General features: G+C 39.4%; 1 protein-coding gene across 3 annotated transcripts; it reads left to right on the top strand.

The window, feature by feature from the left end:
* The first annotated feature begins 30 nt into the window (after positions 1 to 30).
* Positions 31 to 14,693, top strand: YTHDF1 (YTH N6-methyladenosine RNA binding protein F1). Of its 3 annotated transcripts, XM_086760448.1 has the most exons (5): positions 31 to 169; positions 578 to 602; positions 2,119 to 2,198; positions 6,691 to 8,217; positions 13,204 to 14,693. In XM_086760448.1, exons 1-5 carry the CDS (start codon positions 143 to 145, stop codon positions 13,228 to 13,230), a joined length of 1,686 nt encoding a protein of 561 aa, XP_086616574.1. In that variant the 5' UTR covers positions 31 to 142; the 3' UTR covers positions 13,231 to 14,693. The 3 variants fall into 3 exon arrangements, with proteins under 3 accessions (XP_086616574.1, XP_086616573.1, XP_086616575.1); XM_086760447.1 differs by lacking the exon at positions 13,204 to 14,693 and having other exon boundaries at positions 6,691 to 8,810; XM_086760449.1 differs by lacking the exon at positions 578 to 602 and having other exon boundaries at positions 70 to 169.
* The last annotated feature ends 7,439 nt before the right edge of the window (positions 14,694 to 22,132 follow it).

The following is a 22,132-nucleotide window of genomic DNA, read 5'->3' as shown; positions in this document are numbered from 1 at the left end:
CCCTCGGCCCCGGCCCCTTCCCCTCCCCGGCCGCCGCCCCCCCCCCCCTCTGCCGGGCCCCGAAGCTCCGCGCCGTGCTGAGCCGGCCCTCCCTTCTCCCCCGGCCCTCTCTGCTGAACCACGGCGGCCCTGTACATGAATTATGTCTGCCACAAGCGTTGACCCTCAGGTAAGTGGCGAGGCGAAGCGCGGGGCCTGCCTTCTCCCCACCCGGGGGCGTGGAGGGAGGGGCGGCCCTTGCAGGCCTGTGCCTGCAATCTGGCCTGGAAGAGGCTTTTCCTCTCCCTCCTGGCTTCTTCGCAGCTTAATCTTTCTCCTTAACTTCCCCCGTGGGCACAGCGCGTTCCCGCTGCCTTTCGAGGGCCGTGGCCATTTCTGAGGGAGGCCGGTGCTGAGCGATGCGTGAAATGCACTCCTCAACCCCAGTTTAAACAAACCCTGATACGCTGTTAGCCGTTTTTATCAACCTGTTATCCCTCCTCAAAGCAGTGTGCTTTGCAGTAACAAATTAAGCGTTTTTCTAAAATTAACTTTTTTTTCTTTTCCTTTTACCCTGTTGTGCGGCACGGCTTGCCAGAGACCGAAGGGACAGGATAATAAAGGTGAGGATCATGCTGAGATCTGGCCGTTTAAATTGTTACTTTAGCAGATGAGTTACACAGGGACCAGTAGGTGAGCAGAAAGGTGTTGCTCTTCATGCCTGTGGATAACATCTGGAACAAAGGAAGTTGCGCTTTGTTTCAAAAATAACAAACTGTTACTCATACAAGCTTGCTCACTTGATGCTCCTGAGTTTACAGTGGGAAGGACTATGTGTTAGTGCTGAACATAATGGTGCTCTTCATTTCTTTAAAATAAAGCAGATTTCTAGATAAAGTCACAAGGATGTGCCTATTCACTGTACGTTTTTCCATGCTTTTTCATAGTCTCTTCCAGCCCTGTGAATACAATTGTGTCGCTGGTCTGCTGTTGGCTGATACATGCACTAGCTGTCATAGATAAGCCTACAAACTTAATTACTTAAGGAATTTTGAATTAAAAAAATACTTAACTTCTGATGGGGTACTCAGTATTTTATGATACCTCCTGTGCTTCATTTGAAATTAAATTTAATAACAAGTCATGTAGAGAATACCTTGATTAGCTGTGGTTGCTAATAAGTGTGCAACTGTTTAGGCTTAGAAACAAGCAATATTCAGCTTATAAATTCTGTTTAAGGTATCTAACTTGCCTTAAAAATCCAGCTGTGTCTAGTTATACAAAGTTTGACACTATTTCCTATGTCTGTAAATACCGTTTTACCTCTACTCTCCCTGACAAACTTTGCAGAAGTATTTTGGTAAATTCCCAGACTTGTCTGCTAAACATCCTATTTGGTGTAGTGTTAGTTTAGTTTAGCTGTTCTATGAAATAGTTGCTTTATTTACCTATCACTTAAGGTGTTTGACCTTGTTTTCTTAAATTTAAAGCAAAACCTGAAATTATTTGAAGTGACCTAATAACCGTTTTGATTTTGTATATCTCTCAGGAATGGGTTTTGAATGCTTTTCACACATTACTTTGTGTTTAAGTAGGCCTTTGATTAAGGCCGATATCTCCGTTTTACACATGAGAAAGTTGAGACTTAAATTTTCCTGAAAATGTCAGGATATCAAGGCACTTGGCAGTCATTATTTCACAATTAAATGTAGCCCCACCTCATCTTAATTCAGGCAACGTGACTTAAGCAAGCAGTGAATAACACACGCTGGGAGAACTGTGAGTTAGTTTTTGAGAGTTCTAATTAAGGACTAGAACAATAGATGTTGTTTCCCAGTATTTTTCACAAAATTCTTGTCAATAATTATTTTTTTTTGTTCAGAGTTAATTCACATGAGTTTTCTATTCACCCACAACTTTAGAAATTTCTTAAATTTTTCTTTAATTTGCTCAAATTTAGTTTTATAAGCAGTAATATAAAGATAAACTGTTTTGGGAAAAACTGTCATCCCGTGGTCTTTTTATGAGTTTTCAAGCTGTGAAGAAGAAATACAGCTTTTCATAAAATAACATAGGTGGAACTCTTTAGTGAAATGCTTCTAAGCAATATTATAATATGTTGTAACCTTTTCCTTCTAGTACAAAATGGTTCGTTACATCAGAAGGACACAGTTCATGACAACGATTTTGAACCTTACCTTTCTGGGCAGTCAAATCAGGTTAGTGTATTTTTAACTTAGGTTTCTTTCTTAGGCATGCTGTTGGCACTCAATTCATAGGATTGTGTTGAGGGAGCAAATTCCTTAGATAGAAATGGAAAAAGAAATGACTAGCATATTGTGTTACTTGGTAATACAACTAGCATTTGTGCTCACAAAGCTAATATTACTCTGCGTATCCAGATGGCCACAAGTGAAAATGAAGTTAGTGCTCCAACTAGTGTCTGCTGATTGCTCCTTAAATTGCAGGTTATTGATACAGTTGGACTGTGACAAACTGTTTGATCTTACAGTTCTTTGACAGATGAGTTGCGTGTGGGAGTCTAAAGGTTCTGCTTTTGGGCTCTCCGATTTGTAGAGTTAGTATAAGCCTAGAAATGAGCATGGTTGAAATTTGGTTTTGATGCTTTCTAGGTAGCTTGTAGGGTTGTCTCACTTGCTTTTAACATTTTCAGCAAAAATTATTGTTCTTTCATGTACTCTGAAATATCTTAAGAATTAAAGTTGTGTTATTTGAAAGTATTATACTCTCGGTATAATCCAATTCATTATTATGTACATTAAATCAATATCCATGACTTAAATACCATTACAATTGAAAATATTCAAGTAATTTTTGACTTGACATGCAAATCTTTAAAGTGGAAAAAAATGCATAGAAACTACAGATGCAAAAAGTTTTCTGTAACAAATATGAAATACGGTTTCAGAGAGGGAGACCTACCAGAGGTGTATTATTATTTCTTGCAGAAAGGCTAAGTGTTTAATTTGGAAAGGGAAATTTATAATTCATCCTTGTGAAATGTACGTGTACTATGTATCCGTTACCTTCAAGGTGTCCTGAACACTTTTGTTAGGGCACTTGGATAGATGGAACTGTGTTACAGCTTTGTTTTGGATCATAGCAACTTTCACACAATATAGATATACTGGGGCTCGTTTCCATCCTGGAAGCAGTCGAGACACCGGAGTGGAAGTCGGGGCAAGTGTGTATATGGCAGTGTGAGTTGTGTTCTGAGCTCTGCACTGTGTGAGTTCCAGCTCCTGAGCTAAGCTTCGTAGTCCTCTGCACCATAGATGTGTTCTCCAGACTTACGTGAAGTTAAAATGATTTAACGGGAAGCATTCCCTCTTCTCTGGAATTAACGTACTGCAGCAGGTATAAAAGCAGGAAGTTTGTGGGAAAAAAAAGGAAGTAAACTTTTTTTTTTAATGCAAAATTAGTTTTGAAAGAAATTGAGGTTTTCACCTGTCTCAAACTTCTTGAAGTTCTACTTAATTGCATTTGTGTGTAATTTTTAATTGCTTAACACCAATATACATTTTCCTAAAGTGAAATATACTGAACATTAAACCTCATACAGAAAAAATGTAGAACCATCTATTACAGTTCAATTCTAGGAAATTTGTCTTAGCTGTCAACAAGTCGGGTTGTTAGGTTTAAATGGAAAGATTGCTATGACTGTTAGAATTTCCATAATTGTAATAAAGTTTTCTTTCATGAAAGTGTAGCTCCGTTGACTGATCTATTTATGCTGCAGTTAGAAATTGATATGCTACAGGAAACAATTGTGCAGGTAGTCTTACAGTTTTAAGTGGAAGGTGGCAGCATTCATTAGGACTCCAGGAGATCTTGTACTGAAGACAACCATGTTTGTGAAGAAAGCCTTATTATCTAGTTGTTTGGTCAGATTTATTCAGCCCTTTAAAATGACTGTAAAATATAAGTGACTTACAAAAAAAGATTTTAAACTGACTGGATGTTTTAAACAAGTACTTAACAAATTTTAAAAATAATTAAGAAATTAAAACCCCGGCTGACACAGCAATGTATTTGACATCAAAGATCCAAATGTAACTTGGTAATACAGTGTTAATTTAATCTTTTAAAAATACAAATTAGTCTTTTAATGAATATTAAGCATGCTATATAATCAAATAAAATAGAATTGTCTTTCCACCTTTCTGTTGAAAACTTCACCTAAGTAGTGGTGCCTTTTTTTTTTTTTCTTCCATAAGGGTTCTAGTATCCAAGCAGCAGCAGTTTAATAGAGATCAAATGTGAGGTGTGATAGCTTTTTGTAATAGAGCACACTGAAAGCACTGTTAAGTGCAAAGGAAACTGTGTGAAGTAGTGTATTCATATACAAAGTTATCTTCAAAGCAAGAAAGGCATCCCCCGTGTAATGTCATCCAGAACCAAAAGATTATTGATAAGTAACAGGGAATTAGTAGCAAGCAGTGTACTTTGGGAGCAGGGAGGATTCCCTTCCTAATTAACAGAATGGTTAGGTGTTTGTTTTGGGGTTTGTTATGTTTGTTTGTGTTGTGGGTTTTTTTTTTGGTTTTTTAAATAATAGTTTAAAAAAAAGAAATAAGAATGCAGAAAGGTCAAGGATAAGTTTATTGAAATAAATGTTCTGCTGTTGCAGTGAAGGATTTTGTCAGGGTTTCTTTTACACGCTCTGGCATAAAGCCAGTCAAAATAGATTGAATGTTTTGTAAGGGTGTCTGCTGAAACTGTCCTTTAATCTTGTTAGAGTCCTTGTGAAAACTTTACAGGCTGTGTGACAGGAGATGCCAGTCTCAGGAACTGTCTAGAATCCTTTAGCAGAAATATCTTATGACAAAACACCTGCTTTCTCTAGGCTTATTCTTTTTGGTCTTCATAAATTCTAAATCTGTAGAATGTATGAACATACATATGTCTGACGAACTATTTATATCTTCTCTCTTCATCTGCATTTGTTTTTACATTTTCTTAATTTTAACACTTTAAGATTACTCTAAAGTCTGCCAGAAAAATTATGATTATATTATTTTATTATATTGATTATTTTAGCTTGGGAGTCTCAGAAAATTTAATGCATTTTAGAGGATCTTCTCATAGGAAGGTGGATTGTGTACCTCATGTTAATGATAGAATTTGCACATAAATAAGGCAGCATGAACAGTGGCAGAGATTATTTCTTTTGAATCAATAACACTGGATTTAGGCTGTTTAAATCTCGAGTGGTTGTAGAAGTGCTATGTAAGTCTGGGAGGCATTTTGTGCTATCATTCTGTATATGGAAAGTAAGGATATTGAATTACTCTGGCTTTGGGGTGTCATGGAAGGCAGTCATTGAAAAATAAGCAGTAAAAACATCTCTGTATCAGTTAAGTATTATGCGTATCTTCAGGAAGGAGGTTTTTTACTTCATTTTTTGAATGAGCTGAGAAATAATCTGATTTTAAAAAAAAAAATTATTGAAGTTCCAGTGCAGTTTTGTGGATTTTGCAGATACTTTTTTTAAAGTTTGAAAGCTTGCCTTTTGAAAGAAATGTTAGTTGCTCTTAAAGTAATCTTTCTCCGTGAGTAAGGAAAGGCTTGCTACTGTTCGACTCATTAACAGGAGATGTTGACCTTCCCTCCCCCTCGCTGGTAATTACAGTTAAGAGTGTCAGTTTGGAAGGTCTCTAGTATATATGCTTCAAGTTTATTTAAAGAGGAATTAAACCTATTTTAGAATATTCCACACTTGTTCTTTTGCATTGTTGAATATGAGAAACATACAGACCGCTTCAAAACCAGGTGTCAGCAGAAGATTTAAAGTGGAAGGAAAGGCTTCTCGGCGTGATCTAAGAAGCAGTGGAAAGGGAGGAAAAGCTAGCATTTCAGAGGGGGATCTGCTGGTTTATACCTAGTCAGTCTCTTATTTCACAGAGTGGAAAAGATGGCCTGTTTGGAAGAAAGTCTTGCACATTTGTAACTTTGCTACTGAAGGAAAAAGAGATTTTTGCAAAAGACTGAATAGGGTCTTTCTCAAACAGTCTGGATGGCGCGTATTGTGCTGTATTTGTATATATTTCTCTGGTATACCAGTCACCGTAATTTCAGTTTCTAGTTGTTAGGTCTACTTAAAATGAACTTGACGTGCTTCTTAGCGTGTGATCTCCTTGTCATCCTGTCTGTGTCAGAAGTAGCCTTTGCATGTTTTACCACTTCAGGTATGTTTTGCTTGTTGGGAACTGTTGGCCGCTCAAAACAATTCCATAATGAGGACTGTAGTCAAATTTTCTGTTATATATGTTGTCATATTAATTTAATCTAAAACTTCTCCCATGTAGTGATCTAGAAATGCTAAATATCCTTAGTTCTGGGAGACACAAAATACATTATTATCAAAGTTCCTTTAAATATTTTGAGGCATTGGTAGATAAAATATTTCTGGAAGAAGCCACTGAATACCCGTAGTAATGTACCTAAGCTTATGTGGTTTCAGAATCTCAAGTACTAACCTCATTGGGAGCCGCTAGTCCTGGGGCGTATCATAAAGGCCCAAATACTGCATTTTAGCCATGAATCTCGGAGTGTGAACTAAGGTGTGTAGTTAGCAATGAAATTACCTTGTCTCTGTTCTTTTCTGTTTGGTGATGAACAGTGTTGTGGCTATTATGAATGATGGAGATCTTTATATCTGAAGTTACCTTTTTTTTTTTTCTTTAACAGAACAGTAGCTATCCATCAATGACCGATCCTTATCTGTCCAGTTATTATCCACCATCTATTGGGTTCCCCTATTCTCTCAGTGAAGCACCATGGTCTACAGGAGGAGATCCTCCTATCCCATATCTCACCACCTATGGACAGCTCAGTAACGGAGATCATCATTTTATGCACGATGCTGTTTTTGGACAGCCTGGAGGTCTGGGAAATAATATCTATCAACACCGGTTTAACTTTTTCCCTGAAAATCCTGCCTTCTCAGCCTGGGGAACAAGTGGATCCCAAGGACAGCAGACTCAAAGCTCAGCGTATGGGAGCAGTTACAGCTACCCGCCTAGTTCCCTGGGTGGTACCATTGTGGATGGACAAACAGGATTTCATAACGATACATTAAATAAAGCCCCTGGAATGAACAGTATTGAACAGGGAATGGTTGGACTTAAGATTGGTGGAGATGTTACAACTTCTGCGGTGAAAACAGTAGGTTCTGTTGTCAACAGTGCCGGGATGACAGGTGCTCTCTCTGGTAATGGTGGATCTAATGTAAACTTGCCAGTATCTAAACCAACTTCTTGGGCTGCTATAGCTAGCAAGCCTGCGAAACCACAGCCTAAAATGAAAACAAAAACTGGACCTGTAATCGGAGGAGCGTTGCCTCCCCCGCCTATAAAGCATAATATGGACATAGGTACTTGGGACAATAAGGGTCCTGTGGCAAAAGTTCCAGCCCCTCAACAGATACCTTCTCCTCAGTCTGTTCCACAGCCACAGCCGCAAATTGTTCAGCCTGTTCCAACTCAGCCTCCTCCATTGACTCAGCCGCAGTATCAGACCCCTCAGCAGCCACCCCAAAATCGTTGGGTAGCTCCTCGCAACAGAAATGCAGCTTTTGGCCAAAGTGGAGGAACTGGTAATGAGAGCAACTCAGCTGGCAGTGCCCAGCCTAACCCTGTTCCAAGCGGCGAGTCCCATCCTGTTCTTGAAAAACTGAAAGCTGCCCACAGTTATAACCCTAAAGATTTTGAATGGAACCTTAAAAATGGACGTGTGTTCATAATAAAGAGCTATTCCGAGGATGATATTCATCGTTCCATTAAGTATTCTATTTGGTGTAGTACGGAACATGGCAACAAACGCCTGGACAGTGCTTTTCGGTCCATGAATAGCAAGGGTCCAGTCTACTTGCTGTTCAGTGTCAATGGCAGTGGACACTTCTGTGGAGTAGCAGAAATGAAATCACCTGTGGACTATGGCACCAGTGCAGGTGTCTGGTCTCAGGACAAGTGGAAGGGGAAATTTGATGTCAAGTGGATCTTTGTGAAGGATGTGCCCAACAACCAACTCCGACACATCCGGCTGGAGAACAATGACAACAAACCCGTTACAAACTCCCGTGATACACAGGAGGTGCCCTTAGAAAAAGCAAAACAAGTGCTTAAAATTATTGCTACTTACAAGCACACGACCTCCATCTTTGATGACTTTTCTCATTATGAAAAGCGCCAAGAAGAGGAGGAGGTGGTGCGGAAGGTAAACTTATTAAAAAATTTATTTTATACACAGATATGGGGAAAATGAAATGTGAAGGCTGCTATGGTGGAAAAAAAATGTAAGTAGGAGTTTGAAATGTTTTTAATACATTTCAATTTGATGATTTTATGTGTGTTTAACAACACGAAAAACCCTGATGCTTATTTTTTTGTGAAAGTTTCATAGCTAGTGAGTTTCAAAGCAGAAAGCTAAGCAGTCATGTAGGTAAAGGACATTATGTCCTGTTTTTTGGAGTTTGTTTGTTTTTTTTTTAATCTTAAAATGGGTAATAAACTAGAAAATAGTTTCTACTTCAACATTGGATTCTGCCAGTGGTTGCCACTGAAGTTTTTTGCCTTATAAATATGAGGTGGTTTAACACTGACTGGAACTGGGTTATCAAAATTGATACCTGTGTTGACATTTGCAATTTGTACATCACCTTGAAGAAGCCTCACCTTATTTGTTCAGTTGATCTCTGTGGAAAAGAAAGAGTTGCAGAAAATTGCTGGAATAGTGCTAGAAAGATTGCGTTTTTGCGGCTGAAGTCACATGTATTATTATTTGGGTAAATAAAGGTTTTCAGTTCTCAGGTCTAATCTGTCTACTAATTCTTGAAGTTTTGAGTGAAGATGTAGTAAGAGAAATTTGGGCAGTAACTTGGAAAGCGTAGTAAAAACTTACATACGCTTTCATGGCTCTCAGTCTGCTGCAGGAGACATCTGTCCCTGTCCATCCCATGACCTGAGTTTCAAGAATGCCTTTCTCTAATTAGACAGTCTAGAGTTAACAGACTGACAAAATAATAGGTGTTGGTATGTGTAGTTACTAGCTGAGTAGCACAACTAAGTTGCTTCATATTGATAGTGTTTGATAGACTTTATTTTTATTTATTAAGAACTTTTTAGCTCAACTTTTCCTCGCCATTAGATACGTTTAGTGTACCTCAGCACAGCAGGGAAGGAGGACTTAAGATTGGAAGTTTTTCTTGTGCGCTCTCTATGGAGTTCCACGCGCTAAAACCTGAAAGCCTTTACCTCAGCACTTCAGTCCTTCAGTAGACAATTAGCAGTTCCATATTTAATGCAACCATAAGGTGTTCCCTTATGTAGGAGAGAATCTTGAATAAGTCAAGAGGCCTGGGTTCCTTTACCCAGTGTTTACAGTGTATGGGGGGGATGATTGTTTTGGGTTTTTTTTTTTTTAGTGCTGAGTCTCAGCTGCTAATGATCAGCTGTTGAGCTGATCCCCCTTTGGGCTGTTTTAACGTATGCCACTATTTCCCACTTTCAGTTCAAGTACTGACACGATATTCTTACCCAGGTCACTGCTCTATAACAGGATCAGTTTTTCAAAATAATGCATTTTTTTTTCCTGCCTCGTTTAAAACTGAGGCTCTAGCTTGTATGACACATTCAGAAAATAAACTGTGAAATCTAATTTAACTTTTCTTAGATTCCTCCAAATAGTTAGAAAATAGGACAATATAATTGAAGTACACTGGGGAAAGTAGTAGTGCTGGAGAGGTAAAGCAGATCAACAGTGAGGGAATGAAAAATAAGATACTGCTTGTTGGATTGCGATCTATAAAACTATTGTCGGGAAAGTTACTATTTTCCCTGTCATTGACAAAATAAATTTTACAAGTCCCACTGATTACTAGAAGAGGGTTGGGGTTTTTTTTGGGTTTTTTTTTTTTTTTGCAGGCTATGCACACACTTAAACTTGTTGTTAATAAGTCTGTGCTATTGAAGCATTCCTCTTATGCAAAGTTACCCTTCCTATTACAGTTATTTTTGGAGAATCTTATTGCCAGTTCAGGTATCTTATGACCTAACTGATGTTTTCAGATGGTTGATTGTATATGTGCCATCTTAATTGGCTTTCAAGTTGCTATTTTTTTTATTCATTTTACTCTGTTTAACTGTAAAATTACTGATTGAAATTTTGTACTTCCATGTCACCATTGTTGTGATTACAAAGGGCCAGAATTCTTAAAAATCTACACATGGAGGGCTTGAATGTTGTGATTTCATTTATACACAAATATTTAGTAGGGAGGAATAGCTTCATGTAATTTGTACAATGCAAGGCACTAGCATTTCAGTTCTTTTCTTGAAATGGTTACAGTTTGTTGCTAGCGAGCGTTTCCTTAACTCATGTGTGCAGAGAAAGCTCCAGCGTGTGCTTGCGGAGTTTCACTGGTCTGGGAACCTCTGTGTTAACACCAAATCATCAAGTGACCGTTTGGCAGGTATAATGCTGGATGAAATTCATTGAAGTGCCAAAGATTGATCAGGGTTACTAGCGTTGCTTAAGGACTGTATCATCATCTAGAATTGAGGAAAGATTTGTTCATGCTGGGATGTAAGTCCAGCTTTTAATTTGTCATTTGTTTCCTGTGTCAGAAGGTGCATGCTCTCATCCCACTGACTTTAACAAATAAAGTTCAGTAGGAAGGTTGACAACTACTTCAGACTGAGGTAAAGGGAACAGAAGTTTGACCAGAGTGAGTGTCTCCAAAATGGAAGCTTCTGCACGTTTTGTATTAATGTCATGAAGGAGAAGTACAGATCAGGAGCTCCTCTGTGAGATAGCAGAGAATTCACCCGGAGAAGAGAAACTGTGAAGGCTCCAGATGGATCTTCAGAACCAAAATTAACAAAGCCTTGTTAGTTGCTTGCAAAACTGCTTGTTCTTGCTTGCAGTAGAGCTAAATAGCAGTAAGGAAGAGAATTTGAGAGGTAGGGCTAAAAAGCAGCCATGCTCAAGAGCACAAAGAACTGTTGCATCAGTTTCCTCCCCATCAGTTTATATGGTTTCAGACACTTCTTGAAAGGAGGACTCAGATTAGCCCCCAAGAATGAAAGCAAGCAGCAAGGTAGGAGGAACTGCTTGGTAACCTGATCAATAAATAGCAATTTTTACTGATTTATAAAGCCTGGGCTGAGTCTCTGAATGCTGGGAGCATACTTTTTAGGTAGAAGTCTCGGGTACCAGCCTGTCTTCTATTTATGCCTGGTAATCCATGAGAGTGGAAGACCCTGACTTCTGAAGAAAGCGGGATTATGAGGGTCCGTAGATGACCATATAAAAAAAACTAAAAATAAGTTACGTAAGGTGGCAATGGGAAAGAATGGGCTGATGAGCATGGTAGGAAAGTGAAGCAGAGTAAGGGGCGTTTGCCACCTTAGAAATGGAAGTAGGATGGAGCAGTTACTTTTTTTGGAAGCCTGAAAATGGGGTTGATATGATTCAGTTTTAGATTCTTTCTAACCACCTTTTGTTTGAAGTGTCAGGCAGCTGTAAGCTCTTTTCATTAAGAATATACAACACCTAAAATGTTCTGATATTCCACTACTGAGAAATTACTTTCATTGGCAGTTCATCGTAGGTCAGCAGTTAAAAGTTAGGGGCAGTATAGATTTAAAAAAAAAAAATATACTGCTTGACACAGTCTGTTTTCTTGATTTAGTAAAACAATTTTGCTGTCTTTTATTTCTGTCTTAAATCATAGATTAAGAATTTATACTAGACTTTGTTGATACCATTTCATTAGGAAAATTCAGATATTGATATTATTCTGCCTGGAGACAGAAATCGATATGTGCCATTTTTTAAAAACTCAACTGATTTTATGCTGTGACCAGCTGAAGTGGCAGATAGTCTGTTACATTTATAGTGTTTGATGTATTTGCAAATAAACATTGCCACAGAAATGATTCCAAGATGAATTTTATACAGAAAGATTCCTCAAAACAAGTAAAATCTGAATGCGTTAGTTTAGGAGTTGACTGTTGTTTATGCTTAGGCTACTTAATTTTCTTGCTTGAGACGAGATTTGGTGCCATATTGGTGCATTCAAGTACAGTGCACGGAGTCTCCGCGTGCCTGTTCTGCGCCGCACAGTCTGCTTTAAGCACCACTGGGATGAAATGGAAAAGAGCAAGGCTGAACCCTGTCCTTCCAATCTGCATGGTGTCTTGGTTGGAAAAATGCACTGGCCTAAAGAGAGCAGCATATTTTATTCAAATTGTTGTGCTGTTTTCTGAACGTTCTGCAACTTACGGGTCTCCTGAAACAATTATTTGTTATTGTGTTGCTCAGCTTGCCTGTGTAAGCCCTGTGCAGAGCCTCTGCTCTAAATCGGAGCAGAAGCGTGACTGAGTGCTGGTGAGAGAGCACAAGTTAGTTAGATGAGGACTTCCAGTAAAGGAGGGGTGCCTGCAGGGATCCCTTAAATTACCGTTATCTGTTTTCAGTATTTGTGGTTAGCAGAAACTTTTGAGAGAGACTTCAAAGAGCCAGCTGGCTTCTGTACTAGAACGCTTTTAGAAATTCTTGGGTTGTTCAGTCTAGCCATGCTGGTTTTTACCAGACCATGCAAAAGCATTTAACTCTTCTTCCACCTGATGAAGTTGTTTGTTTGGTTTTTTCCCCCTGACTTGTCAAGTATTTCACAGTGTGTCCCAGATTAGTTGAACAGATAGGAATAATTAGGAAGAAAATTTCTAGAGAGCCCAAATCCTACTTTATTATGACTGAACTCTGAAGTAGTTTGAGTGCTTTAAAATTACGCCAGTTCTCTGGAGTTCACTGATCTACCCTCTCATTTCTGCTCTTGTATTGGTTGTACTACTACTGCAGTAACTGAAATAATCAAAAAAAGTGGAATATTGCAGGTCCTGTTTCTGCTTAGGAGCATTATGTTCCACACCTTTCTTCCTGTGACCTTCAGCTGCTGTCAGTTTGAAGTGACTGTGCAGGTATTCACCCAGCTGTTCCACTTCAAGCTGCACTCAGTATTGAAGTTACCAAGTCCTTGGGCTTGTCGGGTGTATGCAATATATTTATAAAATGTAGCAGCAATATTTTAATGAAGTAGAATTGTCTGGGATCACATTAGTGCCATTCTGTTACTAGAAACTTTTTGCTTGTTCATTTGGCTAAAATCTTTCTTAACTTTTAACTTTTTTCTCTTTGCAGGAACGTCAGAATCGAAACAAACAATAAGAATAAACCTATACAGTTTGATATATATATTAGAACTGATATTAAATTCGACTATGAGAAACAAAATTTAAGTATACTGGTGCTGTATCCTGGCATCAGGACAAACTAAAGCTTTCAGCTCCAATATATCTTCTCGTGCAGGGGAAACTAAGTTGTTGCATCTTTAAGTACATTGTAGTTTATTTTTGCCCAAGTGGATCTGCATTAATTTGTATCTTTTTTTCTGTGTAAAATTCTGTAGAAATCATTAATAAAGGTTTGTCTGTTTTTATTTTTTTAAGTTGCTAAACAGTTATATTAACCTAATGTGGACCTAAACATGAGCATACTAAAGTGTCAGTGCTTCCCAGAAACTTTATTTTGGCACAAATTATGTTCCTAGCCAGATACAGAGATTATGGAGAATACATGACAAATCTTCCTTTATCCTCCTCCCAAGCCCTTTTTCTTCATGGCGGAAGTAAGAAATCATGCATTGATTTGTCATTTAAAAAACTTTTAAGATACTGCACTTCAGAATTTTGAAATGAGAAAACTAAATTTCTGATCACTTTGTGCAGCTGCTATGCCTCTTTATTTATCTGTACAATTACACTTTTAAAATTGCTAATGCGCCATGTTGGTTTTTTCTGTCTAGTAGAAAATCAAATTGTCAGTGAAATTGTTTCTCTGGAAAATATTTCCCTTCCTCATTCTGCTAACCAGTGCTTCAGTGTGCATTTGTTATACCATATCCTGCCGAGAGTGAGCGAGATGCTTTCTCTCAGCCATAATTCTGCTTTACGGTTTTTGTAGCTTAATTAAATAATAATGTGATGCTATCAACATTGCAGGGGTTTTGGACAATGTGTTGAAACCTGTTTCAGCTTTCAGGTGTTATTAGTTAATTGCAGATCATTTTTAATCCTTCCCTTCATTACTCCTTCCCAACCCCCCAAATCCTAATGCCATTTAAAGTTTTTATACCAATAATGCTGAGCTTTAACGTAGGAACTAATAGTACGGATAATATGATGGATTATGCCTCAGATGTTTAAAATTGACAGTGTGTATGTCTAATTTTTTTTTTCTGTTGGATGAGTAAAAAAAAACCTGTTTTAAGAAATTGAATTTGCCGTCATGTTTTTGTGGAGTGAGGGGACCGTCGGAGAACCTGTCACCAACTGGAGTTCCAATTAAGCATGGAAATGGTGCTCATGTCCGCTGCTCTAGCACACTGAATCTGCACGTGTTTATTGTAGAGGATCTTTTACTATATTAGAAAGCAAGTATCTTCTGAATACTATTTACTCCAAAAGGACCTCCAATTTAAATAAAGTTTAATCTGTATCATTTAGACTTGTATTTAGAACGTATAACTCTGTCTCTGGACTGTTACTGCCTGTAAGGGGTAATGGACAGCATCAGATTAACTTTTTCCTCTAGGAGAATACAAGCCTTAATAAACAATACATATTTAGCAAGTGTGATGTCATTTTCATTTTTTCCCTACTTCCAGTTGTCTTCCAATGTTATAATCACCCTTTATACTGACTTGTTTAATTACGTCTGAATTTGAGAAGTGTTTTGGTTGAATAACTTAGATGTTTGCTTACAGTTTTGTGGGATTCTGCAGAGGACGTTTAAACTGCTTTGAATGTTCGCGTTCCTCAAAGGAAATACATGCACGTACAGTGGCCGTCACTTGTACCTTCCTTTCTCCTTGTACGAGAAGCTCGAGAGAGAATGGGAAGTGCTCGGATAGCCTTCGGGAGGCACTGTTGCAGATGCAGTGCAAGAAAAGAACTTGAAGTAAAGCTCTGAATGGTTTCTTTTACAGCAGTTGGCTGTATTTCCCAACTCTTAACTTCAGTAATTTGATTTGATTTTTTTTTTAAACTGACTTTTTAAAGCAATACTGCATTTTACAAGCATGTTGCTGTCTAATAAAAGCACCTGCTGTTAGTTTCAGTTGTTACTTGAGGACACTTACAACTGGTGATTGCAAAGCCAAAACAAATTCAGCTCCATCTGGACTCTGAGGAGAAGTTAGTTACACAACTTTTCTTTCTTTCTTTAAATCTGGGGGGGGGGGGGAGAAGTATCTTCACTGTACTATACCTATAGACTTGAGGTAAATATTTTCTGAAAAAACCCAAACAGAAAAAACCCAACCCCCCAAAAAATACCCTTACAAATTGAGAGCCTTTAGCTGAAACCGGTTTGGCTGTGTTGTTCAGGAAAGTTAGGATGTGTCTCAACCTGCTATCTGGCTTTGTGGGTAGCAGAAAAAATTCATAACAGCTTCAGCATGCAGAGATTTCTTACAGATATTGCGGCACTGTGGCTGGGTTGTGCAGTAACATCTGAGTTTAAGTGGGGAGAAAATTTAACAGTGGTTAAAATAATCACTTTTATTATGACCACGTTTAGTCTTGTGATAACTGAAGTGCAGACTCGTTGTTCTAACTTTCTATCAACTGTCATTTCAGTTTAAAGACATGCCTGACTTCTTTGTTTTGCAGTGTTCAAATTACACTGTGAGAGGGAAGCAGCATTCTTCCAGCGTCTGCTGTAGAATAACTTAATGTCATAGGTCTTACTTATTCTTTATTTAATCCAAGTAATACTTCTAAAAGAACTTGCCTGTGTGCTTTTGGAATTTGTGCTAAAATTCACTCCTTAAATGAGTGGCTTTTGTTTGGTGTTTTTTAGAATTTGTATGTGTTTGACAGTATCCCTGCTGCCTTCCAGTTTTAAGCCAAACATAGCCGGTAGCACCAAATACTGATTACAGAGTGAAATGAAATTATTTCTCTGGTTCAATTACAGGTTGGGGATGGCAGCGCATCGTACTGCTCTGAAGCTGTGAACATTACATCGTTAGGGGAAAAAAAAATGTATTTGCAGGTAGTCGCACCTAAAGTGATAGTAATGAAAACTTAATCTTTATGGATATTATTGCTGTGAAAGATGGGTTTAAGTTATGAGCTTATAGAGAAGATGATCAAGTTAAATACATGCTGAGATGTAAGGACAGAAACAGGCAAAAATTAACAAACTCATGTTCAGGATTACTCCTCTGCCATAACACAACGTACTCATAAATTAAGATCAGACTTTGGTTTTTAGCTTACTCATCTTGGGAGATGGAAATCGGGGATATAAAATTTAAAATCCTAATTTTTTTCTTTCCTTTTGCCCTTTGAAGGAGTGCTGATGTTAAAAGATGTGAGTGTTTCTTCACAAAATACTTGATTTTTGTTTGGAGAATGTACTCAAATGTATTGATGGGTTTATTCATCACTGAAAAAACAGAGTCGTATTTCTTTCTTAGCACTAGACTGATCGCAGAGCCCTAGAGAGCATGGACAAGCTGTGACAGAATGTGTCCTTGCTTTTCCTCTTTGATAATGAGTGATTTTATTTGGTCAGGGAAGATGGAAATTCCAGTAAGTGTGGGCATTAAAAAACTTGTAGGCTGAGAATAGTACAAAACTATCAAAAGCAAAGTAACTGTTGTGATGGTACTGCCCTTTTCTTGTATGCCTGTATATAAAAGTAGTTGAGGGGAGCAAGGGAAGCTTAGTTAAAGTAGCAGATAAATGCAAAAACGAAGCACAAATAATATCTAATGGGGGGAAAGTGTGTTTTGATCTAGTGCTCCTTTTCCTGGTCTCTGAGTTACTTTGAATTCTTTATGTTGAGCAATCTGTTTCACTTGGAAGAAGCTCTGGCTGCTTCTGACAACAGCGCTCAGCATCTGCTCATTTTAGGAGAAAGCTGTTTGCTATTTTGAGGCAAGTGCAGGTTTTAATTGGAATTTGCGATACTGCCCAAGAGCAGTGTGAGCGGAGCTGTGGCTTTTTCTGGAATAACAACCTCGGGTGCAGCCTGCGTTGTCCACAGCTCCTTTGAGAAAGAGCAGCTCTTGTTCAGCCTATTTTTAGAAGTAAGGGAGTCAAATCAAAATGTTGAAATGACTTGATTGGGGTGTGGCTTGGCAGAGGGCTATTTTGGATTTCACGAGTGATGCGGTTCAGTCCGATGCACTGTTCCAGAGCTGACACCATTCTCACAGTACTACTTCCAGTTACACGTATGTTGACACATTGACCTAATGTTCGGGTGAATGGGATTGTCTTGTGTATGAATGTTCCTGATTTCACAGCTTTCCCGTCTTCAGAGAACAGCTGTTGGAAAAAAATCCTTTAAAACTGGCTTGCGTATTGCATATAAGATGATGCATTGCATATGCGATGTGATGACAGTCTGTAATATTTTTTGTTTCCTAGCAAGAGTATGAGCAGGGCAGGGCTTTAAGAATTACAGGAACAGCTTTTGTTCCCTGGTATGATACTGGATTAATTTCCTTATTTTATGTGGGATCATAATTTCAGGGCGCCTTTGTAATCCCTTGGGAAATCCTACATAAAAAGAGTGCTGACTTGACTTCTTGTCATCTTTTTCCTTCCTGTAACGTCCCTGATCTCCCTTTTGTTCACATTCCTGAGGTGAGTTACTAACAGCACCAGGAATACCTTGGAGACGTGCTTTCTTCAATATGCAGGACTTTATAAAGCTGCCATCTACATTGTCTTTTACTGAATCTCCTTTAATTTGGAGAGTGTAGGAGGTTTTATGCCATCTGTCTGTTTATAAGTTATTCAAGAAATTATTTTTACCTGGAATGTTACCACGACAACAGACAGTTGGTAAAGTCTTCACCAAATGCATTTCTAATGTTGTCCAACTGCTGCTAAATCAGTAGGATCTGGTGTTTTTCTGTGGTTTCAATAACGAAGACAGCGTGAAAGAGGTGTAAATACTTGTTTTGCCAAATCTGCGCTCTCCAGGTATTTTTAGATTATTAATGCAGTGCATTGGGCAGGAATACATATTGCAAACAACCTTCTTGATTTCCCCCCACCATTCTGTGGTGTGTGAACAGGAAGTCAATTTTGTCAGTAAATGATACAACAATCTACATGTGTATTATTAGGGAGCTTTTTTCATCCTTTGTATCTTCTGTGTAGTCCCTCCATTAAGTATTGCCGCACTGCTGTGATCCCGGTTACACCTTATTGTAAACTGCAGCACAGGTTTGATTTCCATGCTCTGCTTTTGTGGATCTACAAATTGTAACTTCAGCGAGTTGGTTATTGATAGGATCTCAGAGAGCTCTACGTCTTCCTGAAAGCTGGTGGTCTGCCAACCCTCTTAAGAAGTTAGAAACTACTGATGGAGGACGTGTTCTTGCTGCTGTTGGCTCTCCTGTAGCAGCAAGTTTTAGTTAGCTGAAAACACTGATGGCAGAGAAGCTGAGCATACAGACTCCTGCAGCTGAACACACTTTGCTACAACAGTGGTTAACCTGCTTCTGATGAATGCTGGCGGGTGGGTGTCGTTAGGCTAACGAAGAAGAAAAGCAGATCAATGTCTACACCTGGCTAGAGGTTCACTCCCTGATTAAAGACTGTGCGTGTGCCGAGCCCGAGGTTGAAGTTAGTCTTAGTGGCAGAACAGCTTCCTTTTCAGCCCCTTTGGGGTGAAACTTGTGGATAATCGGCACGCGCAGGAAGAAGAGTGAATTTTGCAAGGTCTGGGGATTTAGGGAGACTATTTGGCCTTCTTACCCCATTGGTATGTATGGAAATCCTTTTCTAATACAAATGTTTCATACATATACATTTGTAAAATATTGGCAGAGCACAGTTGTGTGAGTGCAGATAGTCTGATGTTTAGGGGGAAGAACTCTTTAGGGTTCTGTAACAAATCCATGCTTTTGTAACCTTAGAAACTGTCAGCGGGGGTTTTTGGCCACTTACAAATAAGCTGTTCTCACTTCTGTGAAAGGGCAAGGTATTTTGATGTTTTGACCTGTAGTAACCTTACTTCATAAATGCATCAGTGGCACTTATTGCTGTCTGGCATGGGAAACTAGAACTGCGTTGAGTGCAACTCTCTGGTAAACTTTCTAGAACTCTGTTCCGATGTTTTTCTCATGCAAAGCCTTTCTAGTGCTCTGGAATACGCAACAGCTGTGATCCTTCCCATTTCTGCCGCTTAGGTTTGCGATAGGACAAAGCCCGGGGTGCAGGTGTAGGTTAGGACAGATAATGAAACTCTGCCATTGCACAGGTCTTCTGAACTGTTCTGTTCAAGGGCTGCGCGACGTGGTCCTTAAAGGAGATATTTTGTACTGTCGCATAGGTGCTCTGACACAGAGCGGTGACTAGAGGTGACGGCCCAGGGTGGCTGAGGATGCTGTCGGGGAGACGTTACGAAGGAAGCGGTTACCAGTAAGGACTCCCTTTCTGGGACAGGATTAGAGTCTGAGATACCAAAGCAGGTTTTGTGGCTTAAGCTACTGGTAAGTTGTGGGGATTTTTTTTTCCTATTTTACACTTTTCAGTCCTCATGCAGGTGACTTTGTTGAGATCTACCTTTAAATCAAAATACTAAACTGTAGTCTTCTGAAACTGAGCTGTGTGCGGCAGCTGGATGGCGATGCGCTTGATCACACCGAATTCAGTGCTTTTTAGTTACGCCTTGTTTTATGTGTAGTACTTGCTTAACTAAGGTACTTTATTTCACAATGTTCAGCAGCCAGGGTGTTGTAGTGATTTATGCTTTCTTCATTAATGCTACATCAGCTAAGGGAAATGGGGAACAAAAGAAACAATTAAGGAGGTGCATCAGCGTGTTGCATCACTCCGGTAGATGTGCAGCATTTTAAAAGTGAAGGTGAGGGAGGCTGCTTTGTGTCCTCTAGTTTTGTATGTTTGACCTCTGTAAAACAGAAATTGCAACTAAAACATTAAAACTGTCGCAATCCTTTGTTTGCTCTGACAGGGAACAAGAGTTCCTCGTTTTAATCTGTCTGGTAAGGGTATCTTTCATCGTTCCTTGGCTGTAGACTTGGTTCACATAACGTGCCACTTCATTCGTTTGTCATCATCAAGGTTAGAAGCATGGTGGGGTTTTTTGGTCCAAAATGCCACCTCAGAACTGGGGGGGTTGTGGGCAGTAAGTCAGGAGAAGAAACCAAACGCAGTTTTTGACAGCTGGGAGTAAAGACAACTCCAAAAGACTTCCTGATGCTGAGCAAAGAGCAGCACTAATGAGCTCCTATGGGAAATGTAATCTGCCCATGGTGAGTGAAATACTAGAAAGGGAAGAAGAGTGATTTTATGAGCCAGATACTATTTCAGATTTTTCCTTAACTTGCTGACCTTGCTGAGGATGGGAAAACATGGCATGTTGCTAATTCAGTTATTTCAAAGCACATGATAGTAGAAGATAAATCCTAGAAGAAGAGTATTCACAAAAGCCTGGCAGACAGGGTGATCTTTAGACAGGTTTTTAAATTATTATTATTAATCTGTTAGGGTTTATTTTAAATAATAAATACAACCAAGGATGTGAACCTGCAGATCACAAATTGCACAAAGGTTCCTCCTGTTAAATTTCAAAGCCTCCAGGTGAAATGAGAGTGGATTGTGAGGCATAGCCATCCTCAGGAACACACACAAAATTATCACTTGCTGTGCTGGATATGACCTGTGTTACGACTTGAGAAAGCACCCAGCCCGTTTCCTTCTCAGTGCCTCCTCCTGACGGTCTGATGCTCTGGAAGGTGGCCCACAGAGGTAATGAAGAGGGTGAGTAAAAAGATACAAGGCATTTATGAAGCGGTGCTTTTGTGCTTTTCAGTCGTTGAACATATGCAGTTTTTCGTTCAGAAATACTCCGAGCATTGAGGCCGTTGGCAGTCAGAAGCCCGTGAGAAGCTTGCTCTGCAAGTGGAGCAGACGAGACCCTGCCCATCAGTTCTGCAGTGTGAACTGAAAGGCACACTGGGGTCAGGGAAGCTAAACCCCAGCAAAGTGGGGGGAAAGGTGGCAAATGTGAAAGTAATTTGTGGGTTTTGTTCTTATTTGTTGTTTAAAATATGAGAGTGTGGTTATGTTAGAGATAAATGGAAAGATAGGAGGCGGGGAGGGAAAGTAGGTGGTGCACAGCGTGTATGGTCATCGGCTTCACCAGCACACCTCAGTGAGAAGCCCACATGGGCTTTCCCTGAGGGTTGTGGCTGCTGAAGCATGCTTCGGTTGTTGCTCATGTAGCAGTAGGGAAGCTGTTTGAATTATTCCCAGGAATCCAGCTGGGCCATTAGTCAGTCTGGTGAAGTTTGTCCAGAGGCAGAAAGCATCTCTAGCCTGGTGACTGCAGCTCATGTTCCGTCCGTTTGAAAGATTTCTTACAAGAGCCATCACATCACAGGGAGAGGGGGATTTATGGGCAGTACTTCTGACACCTCTGCCCACAGGAAATGTTGTACCGACAGGAGCCTTCCACTCCTGGATAGTTAAAATGGATTTTCTTTGTGATCTAATGTCATTATTTGGAGTGCAGTTATTTTTGCAGCTTGCTTAGACTTCGTTCTGCAAGGCACTTTCTGTCCTCAGTAGAATGAGAATGTTCTGCACATAATAAGCCATTAGGTTTTCAAAGAAATCACACTCTGGAAAAAAACACTGGGATTTCTCCGCTAGATAGTCGCTTTTATGTATATGAGAGTGTATATTACACATAGATAGGTACGCATGTATACGTAGTTGTATGCTTCAAAGAGAGGTACGGTAAGAAGTAGCGCTGCCTTTGTCTTCCCACAAATGAGAAGCTGGTAACTGTAGTGCTGGGTGTCTGAGCTGAAGTGACTTGGCACGGCCCCAGACACTGCTGATTTCCACTAGCTGGCAATCTCGCCCTCTTTCTTAAAAGAAATGCATTAAAGATATTAATGATGATAATAAAGAGAAATGTAGGATGATTAAAAATGAAATAAAACAGCGGAGAAGGGAGGAGCTCTGGAAGGCACCGTGTACATCAGAGCGTGTTTTCAGAGATACAAACCAGG

The sequence above is a fragment of the Chlamydotis macqueenii genome, chromosome 16 (genome assembly GCF_036417535.1).
Source record: "Chlamydotis macqueenii isolate bChlMac1 chromosome 16, bChlMac1.mat, whole genome shotgun sequence".
NCBI classification, from domain to species: domain Eukaryota; kingdom Metazoa; phylum Chordata; class Aves; order Otidiformes; family Otididae; genus Chlamydotis; species Chlamydotis macqueenii.
Note: the sequence above shows the minus strand (reverse complement) of the source record. Positions and strands in the feature narration are given on the sequence as shown.